General features: G+C 45.6%; 1 protein-coding gene across 1 annotated transcript in view; it reads right to left on the bottom strand.

Annotated features, from left to right (window-relative positions):
- LOC137562388 (embryonic protein UVS.2-like) overlaps positions 1 to 6832 on the bottom strand; it is a 60936-nt gene extending 54104 nt beyond the window's left edge. The window contains exons 1-3 of the mRNA XM_068273725.1: positions 6826 to 6832; positions 5371 to 5436; positions 2280 to 2393 (exon numbers count right to left, since the gene is read on the bottom strand). Of these exons, the coding sequence (XP_068129826.1) occupies positions 2280 to 2393; positions 5371 to 5436; positions 6826 to 6832 (187 nt within the window). The remainder of the gene's footprint in view (positions 1 to 2279; positions 2394 to 5370; positions 5437 to 6825) is intronic.
- Between the last annotated feature and the right edge of the window lie 18565 nt (positions 6833 to 25397).

Below are 25397 nucleotides of genomic sequence, written 5' to 3'. Positions count from 1 at the left end.
TGTTGTTAAAAAAAAAATTCTGAGGTGTCTGGGTTGAAAACTGTGCTGGTCCTGTTGTGCATTGACTGCTGTCTGGAACCTCCTGATCTTGGTGTCTTTATTTACAGCCGTGCTGCCAATGCTAAGTACCATGGCCCAGTTACATTGCCTGCTGCCATACGTCACTCCTCCTCCTGCTGCTGCTGTATTTATCCTCCTGCTGTCTGTGTTCCCACCGACAGGGTCCACAGAATACATTGCCTGCTGCCATACGTCACTCCTCCTCCTGCTGCTGCTGCTGTATTTATCCTCCTGCTGTCTGTGTTCCCACCGCCAGGGTCTACAGAGTTATGCGCCGCTGCCATGCGCCACTAGCTATTACACCACTACAATAGCTATATACTGTTGTAAAAAAAAATATTCTGAGGTGTCTGGGTTGAAAACTGTGCTGTCCCAGTTGTACATTAGACACAATGTGGGCTCCACGACTGCTGTCTGGAACCTCCTGATCTTGGTGTCTTTATTTACAGCCGTGGTACCAACGCTAAGTACCATGGCCCCGATACATTGCCTGCTGCCATACCTCACTCCTCCTCCTGCTGCTGCTGTATTTATCATCCTGCTGTCTGTGTTCCCATCGCCAGGGTCCACAGAATACATTGCTTGCTGCCATACGTCACTCCTCCTCCTCCTGCTGCTGCTGCTGTATTTATCCTCCTGCTGTCTGTGTTCCCACCGTCAGGGTCCATAGAGTTATGCGCTGCTGCCATGCGCCACTAGTTATTACGCCACTACAATAGCTATATACTGTTGTAAAAAAAAAATAATTCTGATGTGTCTGGGTTGAAAACTGTGCTGTCCCAGTTGTGCATTGGGCACAATGTGGGCTCCACGACTGCTGTCCGGAACCTCTTAATCTTGGTGTCTTTATTTACAGCCGTGGTACCAACGCTAAGTACCATGGCCCCGTTACATTGCCTGCTGCCATACGTCACTCCTCCTCCTGCTGCTGCTGTATTTATCCTCCTGCTGTCTGTGTTCCCACCGCCAGGGTCCACAGAGTTATGCGCTGCTGCCATGCGCCACTAGCTATTACGCCACAAATTTAGCTATGCTGGTGTTGAATATAACATTTTACAACAGTAGAGTTCTGTAAGGGAAAAAACATTAAGTTGGGTTCAAGAAGACGAATATGAACACAAAACAAAAAAAAAATGGTGGTGGACGGTGAAGAAGAATAACCATGTGAAGAAGAAGAAAAAGAAGAAGAAGAATCAGGTGAAGAAGTAGTAGAAGAAGAAGAACCAGGTGAAGAAGAAAAAGAAGAAGAACCAGGTGAAGAAGAAGAAGAAGAACCAGGTGAAAAAGAAGAAGAACCAGGTGAAGAAGAAGAAGAAGAAGAACCAGGTGAAGAAGAAGAAGAACCAGATGAAGAAGAAAAAGAAGAAGAACCAGGTGAAGAAGAAGAACCAGATGAAGAAGAAAAAGAAGAAGAACCAGGTGAAGAAGAAGAACCAGATGAAGAAGAAAAAGAACCAGGTGAAGAAGAAGAAGAAGAAGAACCGGGTGAAGAAGAAGAACCAGATGAAGAAGAAGAACCAGGTGAAGAAAAACCATGTGAAGAAGAAGAAGAACCAGATGATTGAAGAAGAAGAAGAAGAACCAGATGATGAAGAAGAAGAACCAGATGATGATGAAGAAGGAGAATAAGAAGACGAAGAAGAACCAGGTGAAGAAGAAAGTGAAAAACCAATTGAAGATGAACCAGGTGAAGAAGAAGAACTTGAAGAACCAGATGCCAGTGAAGAAGAAGATGATGAAGATGATAGTAATGATTGATGATGAGAAAGAAGATGGTAAAACAGAAAAAGAAGACGGTGAAGAAAAAGATGGAGAGAACAAAAAGAAGAAGGTGAAGACGGTGAAGAAGAATAAACAAGAAACACAGAAAAAAAGTTTTCCATCACTTTTTTTTTTTTATTACACCTATTTAAATGTGATTTCCCTTTAAAAAAAAAAGAAAAGAAAACCATCCGAATTTGCGAACACGAATTTTTATGCGAATTTAGTTACCGAACCCGAACCGAATTCGAATCGAATTCGGCGATCGCAATCGAATTCGAATCCGAATTTGTCCCAGACCCGAATTTGAATGTACCCGAATCGAATTTTGGTACATTCAAGCATCCCTGCCCAGGGTTGCTATGCTATATACATGTCCTCTATTCTTTCATCTGTCTGTACTCGACATAAGCTTCTCTCTTGGGAATGACTCAGGAGACAGCCAACAACCTACCTGCCTCCATTCACAATGTTCACATAGTCATTTTCTGTTGTTCGAGGAATGAACCTTATGCAAGTCAAAGTCTGGAACTCCTCAAAGGCCCTCGTGAACAAGTTAAGTTGGTTGGCATCTGGGGAGAAAGGAAAAATGGAAACAAGATGACATGCTGCATTGTAATAAACAATGGTGAATGGGGTCAACCATTAAAAGAGAGACTCTGACTACTTTCTGAGAGCCATGCGTGTTGCACTCAAGTCTTTGCTCTATTCATGGAACAAAACCAAGCTATGTCCGAGAACTTTGCATAAAAATGTAAAATAAAGTTACCAGTTGAAGTATTAGTGTACTTCTACTTAAAGTGGACCTGAACTCTTGCACACGACACAAGGAAATCTGAGATAAATGCAACCTGTGTGTTTTTTTAGAGAAGAGCCTGTCTAATTTCTCCTCACCTGTAAGTAGTCACAAGTGTAATTTGATCTCTCAGCTGCGCCAGCCCAGAAATTTGGCAGTCCTCTGCAGACACAGCTAACATGTAAACACAGGACGTTAATCCTTTGTCTGCTTCCATGAAAGCAGGAAGTAGACACACTGCAGATTTATGGCAGGAGTTTTGTAAGCTGTAACAAAGGAGTGAATTTCTTTAAAGATTATTATGCTGTTGCATATCTTTTATAGCAGAGAGGACGTTCTGAGTTCAGGTCCACTTTTTGTGTGCTTCAACTATCTAAAAATGGAACCCTGTTTGATAATTAAATATATATGGAGTATACTCATACTCATCAAAAAGTACCGCTTGGAACCTCCATATTATCCCCACGCCAAGTAGATCAAAAGCTTTAGTGGTCCAGAAATCTAGCGATATTTGTAGAGCAAAAGGTACTCGGTAGTGTAAGCAATGTAGCTTGGCTCAGACCTAGCCACCAAAACTGCGGTGACTGTGAACACATCCCTTTTCACCACTTCCAACACCAGTCCAGGCCAAAGTGTCTCTGTCCTCCCCCTCATGTCAAGGGCTAAACTATCCACATCAAGGAGCTGGGTGAATGGAACTCATTTTACTCAGGCAAAGTTTCCATGAAGTATATTACAGATGTATATTATTCAGCTGTGTTGCCACCAAGCAATGAAGATGTTATTATAAGATGAGGAAGAGGCAATTACTCACTGTAAGCTGGGTCTAGGGCGTAGGGAACAGGCACAGTCCCATCGGCAGCACTAGGCCATTTGCCTGCATAACGGAGGGCACTACGTCCAGGTGGCACCAGCATGTCACCTCCTTGCGTCAACAAACTTTGGTCTAAATGTAACATTACAAAGAAAAGTAATTTGTCCAATGCAACGAAAATAGCTGAGTCTGGCTGATCAATGTCAGCTGATCATACCATACAAAATACACTATTCTTATTTGTTCTTATTATGAGAGAAGTGGTGGTCATGTGACTTCCCCAGTTTCTGAGACTTCCCATCCTTCCTCTGACTCTACGGGAGAGGAGGAATGCTGAATCACACTCCAGTAACATGGCGACCATTAGAGTGCAACTCCATCCAAAACTTTTGTTCTCGCTTTAGATACATCGGAAAAGGCTAACAAACTATTTTGGACATTACCGATGTCATGGTTCTGTTGGAGGAAAATTTGCATACTGCCTTATTTCTTGTTGGCATAGAAAATAGGTAAATGGCCAAGATCCAAGTCAGGGTGGGGGGCTAACCATCTTAAAGAGAACCCAAGGCAGGTCCTGGGGGGGCAGATGGGACACAGAGGCATGTTCTCTGCCTCATGACATGCCTCTGTGTCCCTACACTGCCCCTCTCTGTCCCCCCACTCTCACACTACAGCCCCCCCCCCCAAAAAAAAATTAGCGACAATATTTATCGCTATTCTAGAAGGTATATAGAGGAGAGGGATTCCCTTTTCAAAACTCCCACCAGGGGCGTTCCTGCAGGGTTTCCAGAGCTACCATTGGGCAACTCTCTCCCTGGCCATGCCCCCTGCCGCTCCCCCACCTCCCTGCATGCTGTAAGAAGAAACATATCTCTCTCCTTGCAGCATCGTGACCCAGAAGTAAAAGAAAACAAATGTATTATACATGTGCTCAATTTTTACCAAATTATGAACAAAAGAATGATTGGAAACGTAGAAATTGGGTCTTTGTATATTGAGAAACTGACAATCTACCCTACACCGTTCTATTTTCATAAAACAATTTAACAGAAAAATCTTCCACTCCTGATTGACTTATATCGATGATAAAAAAATAAAAATGTGATTATTTTTCTTTTGTACAACCAAACATTTATTATCGAATTGCCTTTGAATAATATCTTTTTATTATATGGTGTGTGGCCACCTTTACACAGAGAGATCTACACTGGGATTGGACTCAAGCTTGAAGACATGGGTGTAAGCAGACTTTTGATCAAGGTTGAAAGATAGAGGACACCACAAAACCGGCACTTGAAAAACTGTTTTGTTTTGGCTTTTTTTTAAACTTCTAATACAACTTGCATTAGAAAATCTGTTCTTTTATCAGTGCTAAACCTCTCCATATCTTTCCTTATTTCTGTCCTTCTTACATGAATCACCGTCTATCTCCAGGTCTGTAATGGTGTGTGCCATTTAAGGGGGGCATCATTACTTACCTACGGCGGTGTCATGCGCCCACACACAGTGCAATGCATGCCGGGAGATGTATATCTCCTAGCATGTATTGCTTCATATGCACCTGTGTGACAACGCCAGCAATTATAAAGCTGATAGAAGCTTCCAGCATGCTGTATGGGCCGGGGGCCAGAGGAGCAGCACCCTGTATGTACGTAATGGTGCTCCATCCAACTTTTCCCCCAATGGCAATGAACCTAAAAATTCAGCGCACAAGTCACTTTTACCCTTTACAGAGCTGGTTAGAGGGAAGTTTTTCTTAGTTCTGTTTCCCACGGCTCCAGGGTCTGGAGGAATCAGTCATATGAACACCACTTCTGCTTTACTAAAGTTGCATATAATTTACATGAAATTTTAATGTAAAGACAATTATTTGTATTATTATTGATCATCCCTACTGGGGTCATTTAATAGTTATTATTCATAAGAAAATCATAATTACTCTTATTGGCTTCTATAATCGCTGAGAAGGTTCCAGGAGATGCTTCGGAATTATGAGTTTCAGGAGCTGCAAAAAACATAGAAGTGATTCTCAAGTTACTTACAGCAAACGCATAAGAACAGAGACAAGGCTATCCTGGGACAGAGACAAGGCTATCTTTGGACAGAGACAAGGCTATCTTTGGACAGAGACAAGGCTATCTTTGGACAGAGAAAAGGCTATCTTGGGACAAAGAAAGGCTATCTTGGGACATGTTACAATCACAATTTACTGGTAATTTTCTTGATGGCTCTTACCTGGGGGAGGGCCAGCTGCTTCTTTTAAAAAGTTTTGGACGTCCTCTTCTGTAGTTTAAAATACAAAAGAAAATGAGCAAGGGGAAAATACTCCTTTTAAACAGAGGCTGGGAACAATGAGTTCAAGGATAGTTTGCTACAGAATTTAAATGGAAGTTCATATTTGTAAATATAAATACTCCTTTACCAACAAAATATAAAATGCAGGATGAATAAACCATTTTATTAATTTTCAGCCGATATATAACATAACCATTGGAAATGAAGCCCCATCTTGCCAGTACAGTTTATGAGGTGTCTTGACTGACAGAACACAGAGAGTATCCCTAGTGGGATCAGTGAATAATGGCGCACAGCGCCTATGCATAAAAATGGCGCCGCATTAAAAAGATACGCTTATCGCTATTTATCGTTAGTACTGCATAATAATGGCGCACAGGGAAAAAAGAAGAAAAACGGCACACACTAACGTTATTTATCAATAGTGGCACACACTAACGTTATTTATCAATAGTGGCACACACTAACGTTATTTATCAATAGCGCCCTACATAAGCCAAACTGCAGACGTCATTTAACTGCAAAATGGTGAATGGATTTAATGTAACACTGTCAAGGTTAGGGTTAGGCACCACTGGGGGAAGGGGGTCTTAGGGTTAGGCACCACCAGGGGGGGTCTTAGGGTTAGGCACCACCAGGGGGGTCTTAGGGTTAGGCAGTAGGCACCACCAAGGGGGTGGTAAGGTACAGGGAGGGTTCTGTGTGAGAGTAGGGTTAGGTATAGTTACAGTACACTATACACCACCAGGGGGATGGTTAGGGTTAGGCACCACCAGGGGGGTCTTATGGTTAGGCACCACCAGGGGTGTGCTTACGGTTAGGCACCTCTCGGGGGGTCTTAGGGTTAGGCACCACCAGGGGGGTCTTAGGGTTAGGCACCACCAGGGGTGGTTAGGGTTAGGCACCACCGGGGGGGTTTAGGGGTTAGGGATAGGTGCAGAGAGGGTTCTGTGTGTTAACGCTAAATAACGATAAGGCTTTAACGCTAAATAACAATAAGGCTATAACGTTAAATAGCGATAAGCGGCAAACGGATTAGCGGCAACACTGTGCGCCATTATTCACAGTTGCCATTTTCAGATGGATGCATCCCTAGTACCTGTCATGTCCAACCCTACACCGCTAAAATTTGGAGTGCAACAAGGCTCAGATTTTCCTGTCTGCTACTTACTATCTATATGTTAAAACTTGGTACAATTATCCAAAAACACGGACCAAAGTACCACTGCTATGCTGATGACACTTAGCTATAACTTGTCCTTCAAACCTGGTGGAGCAGACCTTGCTCCAAAAATAAATTGTTACTTAGCTGAGCTACAGGAGTGGCTGAATGACAACTGGTTGAAATGGAATGCTGACAAAACTGAGGTCCTTGTTGTCCAAGGCCAGCGTGTGGCATCAAAACAGCTCTTCTCTAAATCAACACCAATGAAGATAGGGAATTCAGATATAAAGAGCTCCAACCACGTGGGCAACTTTAGTATGCTCATCGATGGGGAAATGAGCTTTAGAAACCAAATCTTGTATGTAGTCAAATATTCTTACTTTCATCTGAGGAACATTGCAAAAATTACATTTCTCCTTCCTCCAGAGGATCGTCCAACCCTAGTTCACGCCTTCATCACATCACAGTTGGACTACTGCTGCAATGCCCTCAATATAGGCCTTCCAAACAAGGACCTGTACCGCCTGCAATTAGTACAGAATTCTGCTGCCAGATTGCTAACAAACTGACCTTGCCACTGTCACATTACACCAATCGTTTGCTCATTGCACTCTCTACCTGTAAAATGGAGAATACTCTTCAAGATTGAAGAGCCAAACAGAATGAGAGGCATCAGCTGCAATGGGAAAACCCAGTGCACGCCCATTGTAGTAAAATATGTGCCTGCTCCATGCCTCCTGCTGCTGAAGATCCGCCCTCTCCCCACCCAGGCCACTCTCCTGTCTGTGGTCTCAAACAAACATACTGCCAGAATGTTTATGTCTTTGGACCCCGTATGTCCTGTTTTCTGTTCCTGTTTTTTTTTTTTAAAAAAAGCCAGTTTATAAAATATGATTATATCTGGGAAGATGGATGCGACTACGCAAGTAGTTACAATACTGAGTAAGAGAAAGTGCTATTTAGCTTTGCGCTATTCTTTTCATGACTAATATCAACTTTCACCTTTTGTAGGGAGGGGAGGTAAAAAAATGTAAAAAGTATTGTAACGGGAGGGAAACAGGTAGAAAAACAACATACTATCATGATGTTAGAGAGGAAGAGGAAGAAGCAGGGAGATATGCAGTGTTGCTCGGATACCCCATTATCCTATTCGAGTTTGGTTGAATTCGGATAGTAAACTATCCGAATTCACTCGAAGTTTAATATCCGATGTAATCGAATATCCGATTCGACCTTGGATATCCGACGTCACTATCCGAGTCTGTATTCGAGTAAAATATTCGAGCTGGCCATAAATAGCTTGTAAAACTTGTATTGGAGGTCAATGATGCATGAAACCACCTTTTTATGAAGAAAAACATCACGTGATTATGTGGTGATGTAGTAGTTATAAAAAAGGTCTAAAAAAAAGTAAATTAACTTCATGAAAAGTGTTTGCATGAGAAGGTATGTCCAAAATGGTTGTTGGAAGTCTTCATTAACGTCATCTTCATCTTCTTCTTCTATATCTTCCTCTTCTTCTTCTATATCTTCTTCTTCTTCATCATCTTCTTCTATATCTTCTTCTTCTATATCTTCTTCTTCTATATCTTCTTCTTCTTCTTCTTCTTCTTCTTCTATATCTTCTTCTTCTATAACTTCTTTTTCTATATTTTCTTCTTCTATATCTTCTTCTTCTTCTTCTTCTTCTATATCTTCTTCTTCTTTTTCTATATCTTCTTCTTCTTCTATATCTTCTTCTTCTATATCTTCTTCTTCTTCTTCTTCTTCTTCTTCTTCTATATCTTCTTCTTCTTCTTCTTCATCTTCTTCTGTATCTTATTCTTCTATATCTTCTTCTTCTATATCTGCTTCTTCTATATCTTCTTCATCTTCTTCATCTTCTATATCTTCTTCTTCTATATCTTCTTCATCTATATCTTCTTCATCTTCTTCTATATCTTCTTCTTCTATATCTTCTTCATCTTCATCTTCTTCTTCCTCTTCTTCTCTATCATTATATTATGTGTCTTGGTTTTCCTTTCCTTTGTAATATTTTTTTTTACTTCATTTGTGGAAATATTTTATTTTAATAACACAGTTATATTTGTGTTGATGGCATAATAGGTAGGTAGTGGCACATTGCAAGCCACAGCGCCTTTTTCTGTGTACCCTGGCGGTGGTAAAACACAGACATCAGCAGGAGGAGGAAGTAGTTGCAGGCTTGCAGCTATTTGTAGTGTGTGGTAATTGTCGGTCGGTACTCGGTAGGAGAGTGGGTGGGCAGGTGGCAGTAGAAAATAGTTATTCTTCTGTTCTCCCTGGCAGTGGTAGCAGCACACAGACAGCAGAAGCTCAATGCAGCTACAGGAGGAGGAGTAATGTGTGTCAGGCAGTGTGATGTGACTGACATAATAGGCCCTGGTACCTGGCGGTGGTACCAGGGCCGTAAATGAACATCATGAGGTTCCAGACAGCGGTCGTGAAGCCCACATTGTGTCCAATACACAATTGGGACAGCACAGTTTTCAACCTGGACACCTCTAAAATAATTAAAATTTTTATTTTTTTCAAATTATTGCAGCTATTGTTGAGCGTAATAGCTGGTGGCACTTGGGCAGCAGCACCTTGTAATGTGTTCCCTGGCAGTGGAGAGGAGACACAGACAGCAGGAGGAAATATAACAGCAGGCTGCGTGAGGAGGATAAGTGTGTGTGGCAGACTGGCATTTGGCAGCAGGCAGGAGGGCAGGCAGTGAGACATAGTAGGCCCTGGTTCCTAGCGGTGGTTCCAGGGCCGTAAATGAACAGCATGAGGTTCCAGACGGCGGTCGTGACAGCACAGTTTTCAACCCGGACACCTCTAAAATAATTACAATTTTTTTTTTCAAATTAATGCAGCCATTGTTGAGCGTAATAGCTGGTGGCGCTTGGGAAGCAGCACCTTGTAATGTGTTCCCTGGCAGTGGAGACACAGACAGCAGGATGAAATATAACAGCAGCAGCAGCAGCAGGTGTATGTGTGTGTGCCAGTCGTAACTTCATGTACTTCTCTCGCCGACAACAGGGGCCATGAATTCGCCTTCCACCCAAGCCTGGTTTATTTTGAGAAACGTCAGTCTGTCCACAGACTTGTGAGACAGACGAGATCTCTTCTCAGTGATGACTCCACCGGCTGCACTGAAGCAACGCTCTGACAGTACGCTGGAAGGGGGGCAGGAGAGCACTTCCAGGGCGTACTGCGCAAGCTCGCTCCAGATCGGCAGGTGCTTGACCCAATACTCCATGGGATCAACAGAGGCCACGCTGTCAAGCCTGCTGAAGGACCCCATGTAGTCAGCCACCATGCGGGTCAAGCGCTGCCTGTGACTGGAGAAGGATGCTGCTGCAGGCACCTCCTCTCTAGTCCTTGGCAGCTCTACACTCATGTAGAGCTCTTGGGTCAGAGACAGCAGGTCTGTGGTGCGTGTGCGCTTGCTGCTGGTGGATGCAGGCACCTGCTGCTGCCTCTGTGCTGGCTGGACAGTGGGGGTGGATGTCTGAGGGAAGGCTTCCTCCAAGCGCTCAACAAGGTACAGCTGCAAATCCCTCATTTGTTGCACACGGTCTCCTCCTGCAGGCAGGAACTGGCTGAGCTTGCCCTTCAGACGTGGGTCCAGCATCATGCAGATCCAGATGTCCTCCCTCTGCTTCATCTGGATCACCCTTGGGTCCTTGCGCAGGCACCTCAGCATGTGCGCTGCCATTGGGAATAGTCTGGCCACGTCTGTTGGCACATTATCGGCAGCCCCAGAGCCGACATTGCTGTCCTCCTCTGCCTCCTCCACCTCATCCCCTCTCCACCCCCGCACCAGTCCAGCTGCGCTCTGCTGCTCCCCCTTATCAGCAGCAAGGTCAGGGACCTCCACCAACTCCGAGCCCTCCTCCTCAGAGGTGGCCTGTAAGGCTGCCTGCAGCTCCTGCTGGTCCAAGGCTGCCGCTCCCTCTTCCACCAGTGCATACAGGGCCCTGTCCAGCACACACACCAAGGGGACCCACTCGCACACCATTGCATGGTCCCTGCTCACCATGTTGGTGGCCTGCAGGAAGGGTACCAGGACTGAGCACACCTGCTGCATGTGCCCCAGTCCTCCGTAGAGATGATGGACGGGAGGTTGGTGGCGGCACGCCCAGTTGCAGTGAGGGAAACAACTGTTGCTCGTGCAACGTACTGGCTGACAGCCTGCCTCTGTTCAACCAGACGCTCCAACATCGCCAGGGTGGAGTTCCAGCGAGTTGGAACATCGAGCATGAGCCGCTGCTGTGGCAGGTGCAGCTCCTTCTGCACCTCTTCCAGGCTCGCCACGGCTGCAGGCGAGTGCCGGAAGTGACGCACAACCTTCCTTGCCGCTTCAAGGAGTCGGTCCATCCCCTGGTCGGTCCGCAGGAACTTTTGGACTATCAGGTTCAGGACGTGCGCCAGGCAGGGGATGTGGGTCAGGTCTCCCCTGCTGATGGCAGCAACCAGGTTTGCCCCATTGTCGGACACCACCTCTCCGACTATGAGGCTTCTGGGGGTCAGCCAATTCCTCTCCTGCTCTCGGAGTTTGGCCAGGACGTGGTTCGCCGTCAGTTTGGTCTTCCCCAGGCTGACCAATTCCAGCAGCGCTTGGCAGTGGCGGGGCTTCACGCTGCTGCTGAGGTGGGGGGTTTGGGCTGGTGTGGCGGAGGATGGAAGCGGATCAGAGGAACCTGCTGCTGTTCTGCTGACCCTGCATCGTGGCACCACCCACTGCGTTGTTGGTGCTGCTGCTGCTCTGACAGTGCCCGATGCTGCTACCCCCTCCTCACCCCCTTCCACCAAGCTGACCCAATCCGCGGTGAAGGACAGATAGCGGCCTGTCCCAAACCGGCTGCTCCACGAGTCTATGGTGACGTGGACCCGTTGACCCACCGCGTGCTCCAGCCCTCTCCCGGCATTGGCCATCACAGAGCGGTGAAGTGCAGGGATGGCCGTGCGTGCAAAATAATGTCGGCTGGGGATTGGCCAATCGGGGGCTGCACACATCAGGAGCGCACGCATGTCGCGCCCCTCCTGCACAAGGGAATAAGGCAGGAGTTGGGAGCACATGGCCCGTGCCAGCAAGCCGTTCAGCTGACGCACGCGATGGCTGCTGGGAGGCAGAACCCTGACCACCCCCTGGAAGGTGTCGCTGAGCAGGGTCTGGCGAGGTCTTTTGCTGGCACGGGAAGCAGTGGAGGGAGCAGAGGAGGCCACTGAGGACTGGCTGCCAGAACAGGCCTGAGTGTCGGCGGCAGGAGTTGCAGAGGGAGGAGGAGCAGTGCGTTGCTGACGCACTCCTGCTGCCGACGGCTTCGCAGTGGTGGCGGGTCTGCCACTGCCACTGCCAGCTTCCTTCAACTTCACGAACTCCTCATGCTCGTGAAAGTGTTTCCCTGCAAGGTGGTTGACCAGAGAGGTGGTGCCAAACACAGAGGGCTCCTTCCCTCTGCTGAGCTGCTTGCGGCACTGGTTGCAGGTGGCATACTTGCACTCCAAATATGGAAGGGTGAAAAAATTCCATATTGGGGAGGTGAAGTTGCCCCTTCGGCTGGAAGGTGCTGCTGCCGCTGGTCTCCCTGTGGTTGGGGGGGGGGGTTTCTTGGTGCGGCTGGTGGTGGCACTGGCAGAACTCGTCTTCTGATCAGCACGCTGTGTGGCCTGCATACCACGCTCACGTGTGATCCTGCCCATGCCTGCGATGCTGATCCTTCTAGCAAGGCCCGCAGACGCATCCTCTTCCTCCTCCTCCTCAGAGCTGATGACATCCCCACTCCCAGGACCTGGCAACCAGTCTTTGTCTTTCACAATGTCATCATCATCCTCCCCCTCCACAAACATGTCCTGCTGGGATCCCCTAAACTCCCCTTCTGCATGCATGGGTGGATGACAGTCACCACTGTCTGACTGTCCAAAGCATCATCCCCCAAAGTGCCCATGAGCATTCCTTCCTCCGCCAATTCTTCCGCAACAGCACTCCATAACCCCGCTGTGCTTGGGGATAAGAAGGTGCTGAGTGACAGGGTGCTGATGTCGCCCGCTGGGGCTGGAGAACTGCACTCCTCCTCCTCCTGCTCCCCAGGCAATGCTGGGCGGCTGCTGCTGCTCTTGCGAACAGGAATGGTGGCGGGGGTGGAGGACTCGGTTCCAGAGCTAATGGTGGCCTGCTCATCCACCATCAGTTCCACTACAGCGTCTGCATCCTTCTCCTCAATAGGACAGCTACGACCTGGCAGTGGGAGGAACATCTGGGCCACACGCTGCTGCTGATGCTGTGTCTCTGCAGCGTGACTCCCAGCTGTTGGGCGGCCAAGGCGTCCACAGCCAGTGGCTAATGGCGGAATAGCCACTGGTGCAGACGCAGAACTGCGCATGGTGGTGGTGGCGCGGCTGCCACGCCCACGACCTCCTCTCTTGGCGATACCCTTGCTGCCCTTGCTGCCCCTGCCCAGACCGCGGCTGCCAGTGCCAGACATTGTATATTTTTAATATTATACAAATGAAAAAAAAACTTATGTATGTAAAGGTGGGTGGGACAAGTGGGGTACTTTAATGGGGTGGGACTGGTGGTGGTGGGTGTGTGAGGTGACGGACAGGTGTACTCTACAGCAGAGATCGGTGTAGCGCTAACGAGAGAGTGCGCACTGCGCACACAAAGACCCGAGCTGACGCTGACTGACGGTGTCCCTATACACAGACTACAGTACAAGTCAGCAAATACACAATAGAAGTAATAGAAAAAAATAGGACGGGTGTAGCACTAACGAGAGGGTGCGGACAGCGCAGATGTGCACTGCGCACACAAAGACCCTAGCTGACGCTGACTGACGGTGTCCCTATACACAGACTACAGTACAAGTCAGCGAATACACAATAGAAGTAATATATAAACAATAGGACGGGTGTAGCACTAACGAGAGGGTGCGGACAGCGCAGATGTGCACTGCGCACACAAAGACCCTAGGTAACGCGGTGACGGACGGTACCTATACACAGACTAGAGTACACTGACTACAGTAATACTAACTAAACAATAGAAGAATCTAGCTAAATAATACAACCGGTGTAACTAGATTACAGAGAGCAGATAAAGCAGGACAGGTATAGCAGTAAAGCTGGGCCTTGCTAACTACAAAATACTATAGTACAATAATCTATCTAACACAGAAGTAGTAGTACAGGAGTAGAGTAGGACAGGTGAGAGCACAGGTAAGGTAGAGACTAGAGCACAGAGCAGGGCAGGCTGCCTTGCCTAGGCACAAGGCCTAGCTGCTGGCTGCAGGCCTGCAGCAGCACCAGTGACGGTCTCCCTCCCTAGTCCCTAATCACACAACCTAAACTGCCTAAAATACAATCTATCTACAATATAAAGCAATACAGTTGAATATCAAGTGTTGGAGTGTAAAAAAGCTAGGTTTAGAACAATAGCAATGGACTTGCACACAGACAAAAAGCACTGGAACAGTTCTCTCAGTACAATTAGTCAGTAAGTCGCAGGCAGGACGAGTGAGGCAAGATGGCGTCCGCTATTTATAGAGGGGGGCTTGGCCAGGCTCCCCCTCTGTGATTGGCTACAGTCAGAGGGCTTGGAGCCCTCTGATTCGCTTGTGAGGACTCGAGGTGACGTCTGTCGTGACGCTATCCGAGCTCGGATAGCTAGGATATCTCCGGATAGCTGCTTGCTATCCGAGTGCGCTCGGATAGCACAGCCCGGATAGCTAATACTATTCAAGCTCGCTATTCGAGCTCGAATAGTGAAAAAAGAGCTAGGATATCCGAGTACCTCGGATATCCTAGCTCAGATGAGCATCACTGGAGATATGTACAAACATAAACAGAGATAAAACTTCATCTTACCGCTCTCATCAGTTCCAGGCTGGGACATCTGAAAAGTAAAGGCTTTTAGTCTATAGATGTTTTTGGTGCAGCGGTATTCATGTTATAATAACTCTGATTATGGCTCTCAGCACTCACATTCCATTGTTTGATCACACAGCTCACAGGAAGGATTATAGCTGATTGCTACAGAATTCACTATAGATTTGTTTTGCATTTCTTCTATATCATTCTAAGAACCTACCTGTCTGCAGGAGTATGAGGGTGCTGCATCCAGTGCCGTCCTGCCTATGAAGCCGAGTGATGCATTTGCGTCAGGCGGCATGTACGCAAGAGCAGCATCTTGCCCGCCTCCCTCCCACCCTTCTCCCAGCCACCGATCATATTACCTCCTTGGCGCCCACTTCCAACAGTCCCCATCCCGCTGCTCAACGCTGCTCACTGCTACACAGACCCGCTGAGCCGCTGTGACAGGACAGCGGTCCGCCTCCTATCAGCGAATGTACAGGAAGTAATTACTTTACACGCGCTGATAGGAGGCGAGCTGCTGTTCTGTCACAGTGGCTCAGTCTGATCTGAGGTCTGTGTATCAGTGAGCAGCAGGATGGGGACTGTAGGAAGTGGCTGCCGAGAAGGGGAGGGGGAGCAGGCATGGGGGAAACTATACTTCCTATCCTGGGGCAATTATACTATCTACTGGGGAAACTATACTACCTATACTGGGGGCAACTATATTAGCTACCTATTCTAAGGGAAACTATACTACCTATTCTGGTGCAACTATACTTTCTATACTGGGGGCTACTATATTAGCTACCTATTCTGGGGCATCTATACTATCTATACTGGGGAAACTATACTACCTATTCTGGGGCAACTGTACTATCTATACTGAGGGTAACTATACTAGCTACCCTATACAGGGGGCACAACAGAGAGTGAAAATTTTCAGTTGCTGTGCGATCATTGCAAATCAGGGGGAGGGGCGCATCCTCACATCCTGCCTCAGGCAGCAAAAAGTCTAGAACTGGGTGCATCTCTCTTTTGGGGCTGGAACCCACTAAGCCTGCTTTGGCAGTTTATCAGCAAAGCGCTATGCCAGTGTATCCTTGTGGGGGTGGTCCCACTAGTGGTGTTGTAACTATGGAGCGATCACAAAACGCTGCTTGCAGCAATGGGGGAGCAATCCCTGTGTGATCAGGAGATCAGTGGCTACAGTATCCACATCTTAATTGCTCTGGGAAATCATTGAAACATCTGAACCTTCACAGCTGCATGGTTGACAATACGATTAAAGCTGGCAGATCTTTCCTGATAGCGCCTCCTGCTGGGAACTCAACATATAAGATGCAAAGCAGAAGCAGGCTGAAATGTCTCCTAAAATCCTGGCAAAGTGTATGGCTGACCTTTAGGGTACAGGCTCTTTGCAACAAAAGGAAATAATGTAGGTTCAATTTACAGCACACCTTGCTCCAGAATAAAAAATCAGAAGAGACTTCTGTCTTTGTATTCTCTCACCTGTGATGATAGAGAGTCCACCGGGAGACTCATCACTGAGCCAGCAGCACAAGCCAAAACCAAGAGAAAGACTCTTCTATCCATCCTGCTCAGCAGGGCCGGGCCGAGGCATAGGCTGGAGAGGCTCCAGCCTCAGGGAGCAGTGTAGGAGGGGGCGCACAATTCATTCAGCTGTCATTCCTAATTGTGTTTGAAGCAGAAAGAAATAAGAAAAGGGGATACATAGCAGTGACTGCAAGCCAGATAACTAGATATTAAGGTGTTGGGGAGGTTGTGGGCCCTGTAGCACCTCTTAGTCTAATAGCAATCAGTGTGTGACGGCTGGGGTGGCAGGGATGGAGGGGCATACTTTGGTGTCTCAGCCTTGGGTGCTGGAGGACCTTGTCCCGCCTCTGCTGCTCAGACTTCTTCACCGTAATGTGAAATATCGTCAGTCTGAAGCTGTTGTTGTGCTCAGTCTCCAGAACCCTTTTTATACAGATCTGGGGAGGTCCTGACCAATCACAGGCCAGGATAGTGGCGTGAGCGTGACACACATGGAGATTAGATCTGGGGTCATGGATATTGTAGATGTATAATTATGTCAGGTGTGGCAGCATCATGGTTATTAGAACAGTGATATTTTGTAGGTCAGAGAGGAATCTATTTTCATGGTCTTCTGACAAGGCCAAATCCTTGGTGTAACAAACATGGAAGAGACAGCTGCGGGGAACAGCGATCTGCCTAGCGATCTATCTGGGCCTCGGGCGTCTAGCACGCCGAGGACGGGGCTGTCAGTTGCACATAGGGTTGCATTGTCGCGTGCGCGCGCACAGACGGGACCTTTATGCGGGGAGGAGGCGCGTCAGCTGACCGGCCGGTCGGCTGACGTCAGAGGAGACGCTCGCCGCTCCTCATTGGTTGATGGGAGTGGGCGTGCCTAAGGGGTCTCCTCTGCTTCTTAAGCTTTGCTGATTCACTCGCAACTTGACTGCTGTTGCGAATACTTCGTGTTAGCGCTCAGACCTTAGATAGATCCGGTGTGCTTTGATCCGGGAGGAAACCGGGGATTTCACACAGTGATAGGATTTGTTTGATAGCTATAATTATAATCAGAATATTGTTTATTATCTGTGTATGACTCTTGCTCGTTCTGACTATCCTTACTCCCAGTGATTCTGTACTTCTGTCCATGTGATCTTGCTGCAGACTCTGCCTGTTAAAACCTTCTTGTCTTTGCCTTCTGATTTTGTACCGTATCTGTCTGTCTGTTGCCAACTCGATTAGTCTGACCGCTCTACTCTCACCAGAGGGCCCTTGTCTCTGGTGAGAGGCTCTGTACTGTTAGTGCCCTCCAGCTCCTCTGGTGAGGTACAGCCAAACTATCAGTACTACTGTTGCACCAAGCACTATCCTTGCTATCACATCAGCTGCTGGTATACTTGTATTATTGGTGATTCTGCAGATCACCATATAATCAGGTATATATCTGCATTATAGGGGATACTGCAGATCACCTAATAATCAGAACTCTGTTACTTGCTGACACTTATCGTTACAGAACAGCAGATCAAAATGTCTATGGACGCACTTTGCAGCCAAGTTGGGGACTTGACCACAGCAGTGAACAATTTAACTGTGCTGGTCAATACCCAACAGACTCAGATCACCCAGCTGTCTGGAGTTGTGCAAACCCTCCAGCCTGCTACCGCACCAGTGCAGTCCCCTCCGGTTGTAGATCTTAGAATGCCTCTCCCTGAAAAGTTTTCAGGGCACAAATCTGACTTTCAGAATTTCAGAAATCGTTGCCTCTCTTACTTTGAGATGAGACCTATTTCATCAGGGACAGAAAGTCAGAGAGTGACCCTCATTAAAAATTTATTATCAGGGGATTCACAGACATGGGCATACAGTCTTCCTTTTCTTGCCCTCAGTTGGTTGGATTCTGGAGAGATGTACACAGGATTATTCAGCAAATCTCCGGTTATACATTTCCGTTCAAACCAGAAACATTTCTACTACATAGCTCACTCATCTCTCCCACTCAATATAAAAAATCTATACTACCACATCTGATCACAACAGCCAGAGCTACCATTCCTGCACTCTGGAAAACCAAATCAATCCCCACTCTGAAAAAATGGTTTCTAAGGGCTGAGAGAACAAAAGAATTAGAGGAACTGGTCCAAACTGCTCATGACCAAGTCCACAAGATCTCTAAGATCTGGGCCTGTTGGTATGACTACACAGACTCTACTGAATATAAGAATATCATGTAAAAAAAGGAGCCATAGTGACCCCCCACTAACCCTACCACCACAGGAACTCTCTCTCTCTATTCGGTACTATTTTCTCCTTGATCTTTCTCTTTACCCCAACTCCTCTTCTGATAGGCTTCATCCTAGCTCCTCTTGGTGACCCTCCTTTACCAGCACAACGTTACTGATCTCCTATTAAGCAAAATTTCTTCTCAATACTTAACAGATCCAATAAGCACTGGGTAACCTAGAGGTGTCTGTTCTATTTATACTGTCTATATAGCCAACTGCAGCAGTGTAGCTTAATCCAATGTTAAAGCCTGCTGTATTGTTATTGAGTTTCTTGTTAAATTATTATCTCTTATACTGTCTGACTGTAATATGCTCATATCATCTTAAATACGTTGTAACCTTTACTTGCACTTTCAAAAAAATATATTGGAAAAGAATATTACTTTAAACACATTCCCCCCAAAAAAATCAAGAATTGTGACAATATTAACCTCATGAGGACCGCAGTGTTAAACCCCCCTAAAGACCAGGCATTTTTTCATTAAATTGGCCACTGCAGCTTTAAGGCCAAGCTGCAGGGCCGCACAACACAGCGCACAAGTGATCCCCCCCCCCTTTTCTCCCCACCAACAGAGCTCTCTGTTGGTGGGATCTGATCGCCCCCCCCCCCCCCAATGTTTGTTTGTCTGTGTTTGTTTATTTACGTTTTTTGTTCTTTTTTTAATAAAAAGTGTTTTTTTTTTCAATTTCATTGTAAGCCCCCCTCCGTCCCCCCGTCAGCCAATCCCCGTGATCAGCTGTCATAGGCTTCAGCCTATGACAGCCGTTCACCTATGTGTCTCAGGAAGGGACAGCTGTGTCACGAAAATGGGCAAATAAAATACATAGGTTTTAACTATGGTAGCATGTATTATTTTAAAGCTATAATGGATGAAAACCTAAAAATAATGAATTGTTTCCATTTGATATTAATATTAATTAATATTAATTAATATTCCTGTTAAAATGCATTTTAAAAAAATTATTGTTAGCAAAATGTACCACTCAAAGAAAGCCTAATTGGTGGCGGAAAAAACAAGATATCGATCAATTCTTTGTGATAATTAGTGATAAAGTTATTGGCGAATGAATGGGAGGTGAAAATTGCTCTGATGCATAAGGTAAAAAATACCCACGGGCTATAATGGTTAAAGTTCATTTTAATTCATTTTATTATTTCTGGGCGCCTTTTTATCCTGTTGTACATCAAAAATGAGATTGTTGGTTCCACATATTCACAGTGATGTGGGTAAGCTCCTCAGACTGCGGCAAGGCAAATCTCACACAGTTTTTATATATTTCCAATTCCCTTTGGAATCACCAACTTGGGGGTCCAGGCTAGCCGGAGGTGGTTGCACTTTTTGAGAAAATGGCCCTAGGGGCCCATTAACGGGATCCAAGGGCCCTACCCTGAGCTGGGGGGTATACAATGCACAACAGGATAAAAAAAGGCACACAGAGAATGATAAAATGAATTAAAAACAATAAAATAAATAACGTTTGAGGTGGCTTACCTCAATGGAGACAAATTCATATAAAATGAAAAAAAAATTACAATAAAAAAAACAATATAAATAATTACCTAAGGGTCTGAACTTTTTTAATATGCATGTGAAGATGGTATATCACAAGCATTTTTTTAATTATAAGCTTGTAAAAAGTGAAGGACGCAAAACTGAAAAATGCACCTTTATTTCCAAATAAAATATTGGCGCCATACATTGTGATAGGGACATAATTTAAATGGTGTTATAACCGGGAAAAATGGTCAAATAAAATACATAGGTTTTAATTATGGTAGCATGTATTATTTTAAAGCTATAATGGATGAAAACTTTTTTTCTTAATATGCCTGTTAAAATGCATTTAGAAAAAAATTATTCTTAGCAAAATGTACCACCCAAAGAAAGCCTAATTGGTGATGGAAAAAACAAGATATCGATTGTTTCTTTGTGATAATTAGTGATAAAGTTATTAGCGAATGAATTAGAGGTGAAAATTGCTCTGATGCATACAGTCAAAAATACCCGCGGGCTGAAATGGTTAAAGTTCATTTTATATGAATTTGTCTCCATTGAGGTAAGCCACCTCAAACTTTATTTATTTTATTGTTTTTAATTCATGTTATCATTCTCTGGGCGCCTTTTTTTATTTGTCAAAAATGACATTGTTGGTTCCACATATTCACAGACATGTGGGTAAGCTCCTCAGACAGCGGCAAGGCCAATCTCACACAGTTTTTATATATTTCAAATTCCCTTTGGAATCAGCCACATGACTAACAGATCTATGCGAAAGTATGGAGCTGCCATCAGAGTGGGAGTTTCTTCCTCTGTACAGCACCATCATTTAACCATGCCCACACCCTCCCTCTTCACTGACCTGTGAAGGAGGAGGTGGGCAAAGTCAGCTCTGTGTTCACAGGAAATGACTGTCTAGGGCCCCCTCCCATCTCTTCCCTGACAACCTCCTGTAGGTGATGATGGGATGGGGTAAAGTTTGGCACCTCATAGACTGCTGCCTAGTATGGCCAACCTGCATCTGGCATAGCACAGGGAGTCAGCACTGAAAATCCAGTGAGACAAGATGTAATAAGAATTACAAAAATGTTTTATGTGTAATGCACAGGTGTTGTGTGAATTATATGGACCTAATATTACTATTATTAATGCATTATTCAAAGCCCTGGTTCAGAATCTTGTTTTTTTTAATGAATATTGCAGGGAATATATCATATTTTGCAATGTACATTTTTGTTTAAACCAACATAATTTCTGTTGAAATCTTCCCTGGGAAGGATTTTCATTGGTCCAGACAATGGACCAATGGGGAGGTCTGGCAGGAGCTTCAAAGATGCTTTGCCGGTGCTCAGAGTATTTTACAGTGGTAAGTGTCCTGTCATAGAGCGGCAAGGGGGAGCTGATAATAGGTGGCACTGAGGCAGAGGCTTAGCTAAGAACAGTGGCGTAGCTAAGGAGCTGTGGGCCCCGATGCAAGTTTTATAATGGGCCCCCCAAGCACTCTATACATAACAATTGATACGGCGCACCAAAACCTGCCAATGGCAACTACAGAGTCAGAGGTGCAAGAAGGGGATGGGGAGCAGTTTGTTAATGATTGCCATTATTCCAAGTATCTATAGAAGTGATTATTACCAGCACAGGACCAATAGAGAGCTAATACTGTAGTTGAGGGAGGGCACTTTGGGGCCCCTCTAGCCCAAGGGCCCCGATGCAGTCGCAACCTCTGCAACCCCTATTGCTACGCCCCTGGCTAAGAAGCTATTGGCCCCGGTGCAAGTTTTACATGGGGCCCCCCAAGCACTTTATACATAACAATTGATATGGCGCACCAAAACCTGCCAAGGATTTTCACGGTTTCAGAGGTGCAAGTAGGGGGTGGGAAACAGTTTGTTAATGATTACTGCTATTCAAAGCATATGTTTGAGTGATTATTACCAGCACAGGGCCAATAAAGAGCTAATATTGTGCTTGAGGGAGCGCCCCTCGTGCCCCTCTGACCCAAGGGCCCTGATGCGGTCGCTACCTTTGCAACCCCTATTGTTATGCCCCTGCACTGAGCGGTGAATTGCTTGGGGCTGGGGGTGCCCGGAAGTGCTGCAAGAGGTTTGGCACTTGTAAGAATCTATACGTTGCTTGCTATTGGCAACAACACTACACCTTCGTTCGGCACCATATCACAGGAAGTGTGATAACTTGACTCTCATCACAGCAACAGCATAGGACATAGAACTTCTTAGATATCGTCAAAGTTTCAGGAGTTTATTCAGTAACAACAGATATACAGATGCTTATCTCTACATGTTCGTTACACCTCAGCGAAGCAATTGTTCTGTAGTAAGTCCTCTTTGCGTTACAGCTCTTGGTCCATTCCTTTTGAATGGAGACCAGGCTTTCTCTTATGTTACATCTATCCTACATTGCACTTAGGCCTATATACAGCATACAGTTAGGTAAGTTGACAAGACATTACAAAAAGAGTAGAAAGTGGAAGTCAGAAGTAGCAGCAGACCCCCCCCCCCTCCCGCCCGGGAGCTCGTTAGCTCTTCTTATACTAACTCTAAAGAGTTAAATATGACATAATCTGAGCAGGGACAGTTCCCATTCATTAATCTCTGTCCCTGTTTTAAAGGTCGCAGGCATCAAAGAGATGCCGCAATCATTTGTTTACTTCCGACAAAACCTATACACGCATTACTTCCTATTTAGCGTACTATAGAGACACAATAGGAAGTAATGCGTGAGGACATCTTGTGGCCAAATAGTAAAATTACAGCTAAACACATTTAATTTAAAAAAGACCCACAAATACACACACATTAACACATTACCTCCGACACTATCCCATAATGACCCTTTTTTTATTTAAAAAAATGTGAGGTGGCTTATCTCAGTGAAGACCAATTCATATATGAAATTAATAGGAATTTATTATAAAGCACAGGCAATGCATTTCATGGGACTCTGACCACTTCCTCAGGCCAAATAAAAGTGCCAGTTGATGCTATTAGCTGCATATGAGAGGTGCTCCATATGTGGCTAATAGCATCAACTGGCATTTTTATTTGGCCTATGGAAGTGGGCGGAGTCCCATGAAATGTGTTGCCTGTGCTTTATAATAAATTCCTATTCATTTCATATACAAATTGGTCTTCATTGAGGTAAGCTACCTCACATTTTTTAGTTTTAATTGTTTTTAACGTATTTTATTCCTACTGGGCGCCTCTTTCTCTTTGTCTTATGGCAGAAATTAGATTGTGCGCTCCTGTAAGGGACAATTAGTGACATGGCGATAGTTTCTGAGAAAATGTCTGCATGATATAAATACACAATATATACAGTACATACTACATACAAAATAATAACACTAACAATAGCTTGAAATGTTTCCTTTAATTTACAAGTACTTGTGTTTGGTCACTGGCTGCATTACCCCCTTGGGTTTTTGGGGTTGGGTTATAGAGGGGGAAGAAGTCATTTAGCTAGAGACTGAATGCGTCAATGCTAGAGAGGCAGAAAATAGCAGAGAGAGTAGCAGGTGAAATTCAAACCTATTTTGAAATTATCTGTACGGATGATGTGACAGCCTTGGTGACCTGGGATGCACATAAGTGTGATTGGGGGATACTGATCCAAGAGGGGGCTAGGGCCAAGAAGGCAATAGAGAATAGCTTCGGAGTAATAAGAGACCTGAAAAAGTTTCATAAAAACTCCCTAGCTGATAATGTACTGAAGAGTTTGACGGTAGAAAAGGAGAAGCTTAAAGGACTACTGTAGGGGGGTAGGGGGCAAAAGAGTTAAACTTACCTGGGGCTTCTAATGGTCCCCCACTGACGTCCTGTGCCCGCGCAGCCACTCACTGATGCTCCGGTTCTCGCCTCTGGTTCACTTCTGGAATTCCCGACTTTAAAGTTGGAAAACCCTGAGCCTGTGCAGCTGTGTCCTTGCTCCCGCTGGCGTCACTTGGAGTGTACTGCACAGGCACAGACCTTACTGTGCCTGTACAATACACTCCCGGTGATGTCAGCAGGAGCGAGGGCACAGCTGTGTAGGCGCAGTGGTTTTCCGACTTTAAAGTTGGAAATTCAAGAAGTGAACCGGAGGCGGGGACCGAAGCATCGGTGAGTGGCTGTGGGGGCACAGGATGTCTGTGGGGGGTGATTAGAAACCCAGGGTAAGTTCAACTCTTTTTTCCCTCTACCCCCCTACACTAGTCCATTAAGGCTCTCCTTTGTTACAGAGCAAAGTACGCGGTGCAAAGATGTAGTAGGGCATTCTACGAGTTTGGCAATAAAAGTGGGAGGCTGCTGGCACGGATGTTGAAGGACAAGCAGACTTCTAATTATGTCCACTTGTGACGCCAGCTCCAGGAAACATTACAGAAGTGAGTCCTTAACCAGAATGTTCCGGAACTTTTATAAGAGGTTATATAAAATCCACGAAGTGGCCCTGGGTGATCCCTGGGGGGAGGGGGAGAATGGAGATAGAATGAGGGAATATGTGGAGGCCTCTCGCATGAAAAAAACGCTCACAGGAAGAGGTATCTAGATTGGAGGAGCCAAAAAAACGGCAGAGGAACTGAGCCAAGTGGTGTCACAAATGCCCAGGGGAAAGGCCCTGGGCCCAGATAGGTTGATAATTAATTACTATAGAAAATACAAGGAGATCCTATAACCCAACTTGGCGGAGGCATAAAATTACCATTTGGGAGGAACTGGGAGTGGAATGGTTTTAGTTGGGACTCTGTGGAATCACATATGAATATAGACCTAAAGATGTTCGCTAAAATAATGGCAAACAGAATTTCCCCCTGCCTGGAAAGTTTGATTCATTATGATCAAGTGGGATTTGTCCCTTATAGAGAAGCCAGGGACAACACAATCAGAACAATAAACCTTATCTAGTGGGCTAAGACGGCACCTGACCCTGTCATACTGTTGTCCACAGACGCCGAGAAGGCATTTGACAAGGTCAGGTGGGGCTTTATAAGAACCGTACTATGGCATATAGGTATGGGAAAATTCAGGGGATGGATTCTCTTAATGTATTCATCTTTGACAGCTAGGTTTAAGGTTAATGGGGTCTTGTCTGAGGTGTTTGAGATCTCAAATGGTACCTGGCAGGGATGCCCACTCTCACTATTGATCTTCGCCCTCACACTGGAACCCTTCCTGAGGACAATAAGGAAAAATAAGGACATAACAGGACTGAGAGTTGGGGGAGTGAAAAACAGGGTCGCTGCTTACGCTGATGACCTTATGTTTTACGTGACCAGGCCAAGGCTAATGCTCCCCAATTTAATAAAACAATTTGGAGAATAAAAAGG

Source organism: Hyperolius riggenbachi, chromosome 3, assembly GCF_040937935.1.
Source record: "Hyperolius riggenbachi isolate aHypRig1 chromosome 3, aHypRig1.pri, whole genome shotgun sequence".
Lineage (NCBI taxonomy): Eukaryota > Metazoa > Chordata > Amphibia > Anura > Hyperoliidae > Hyperolius > Hyperolius riggenbachi.
This window is presented reverse-complemented; position numbering and strand designations above follow the sequence as displayed.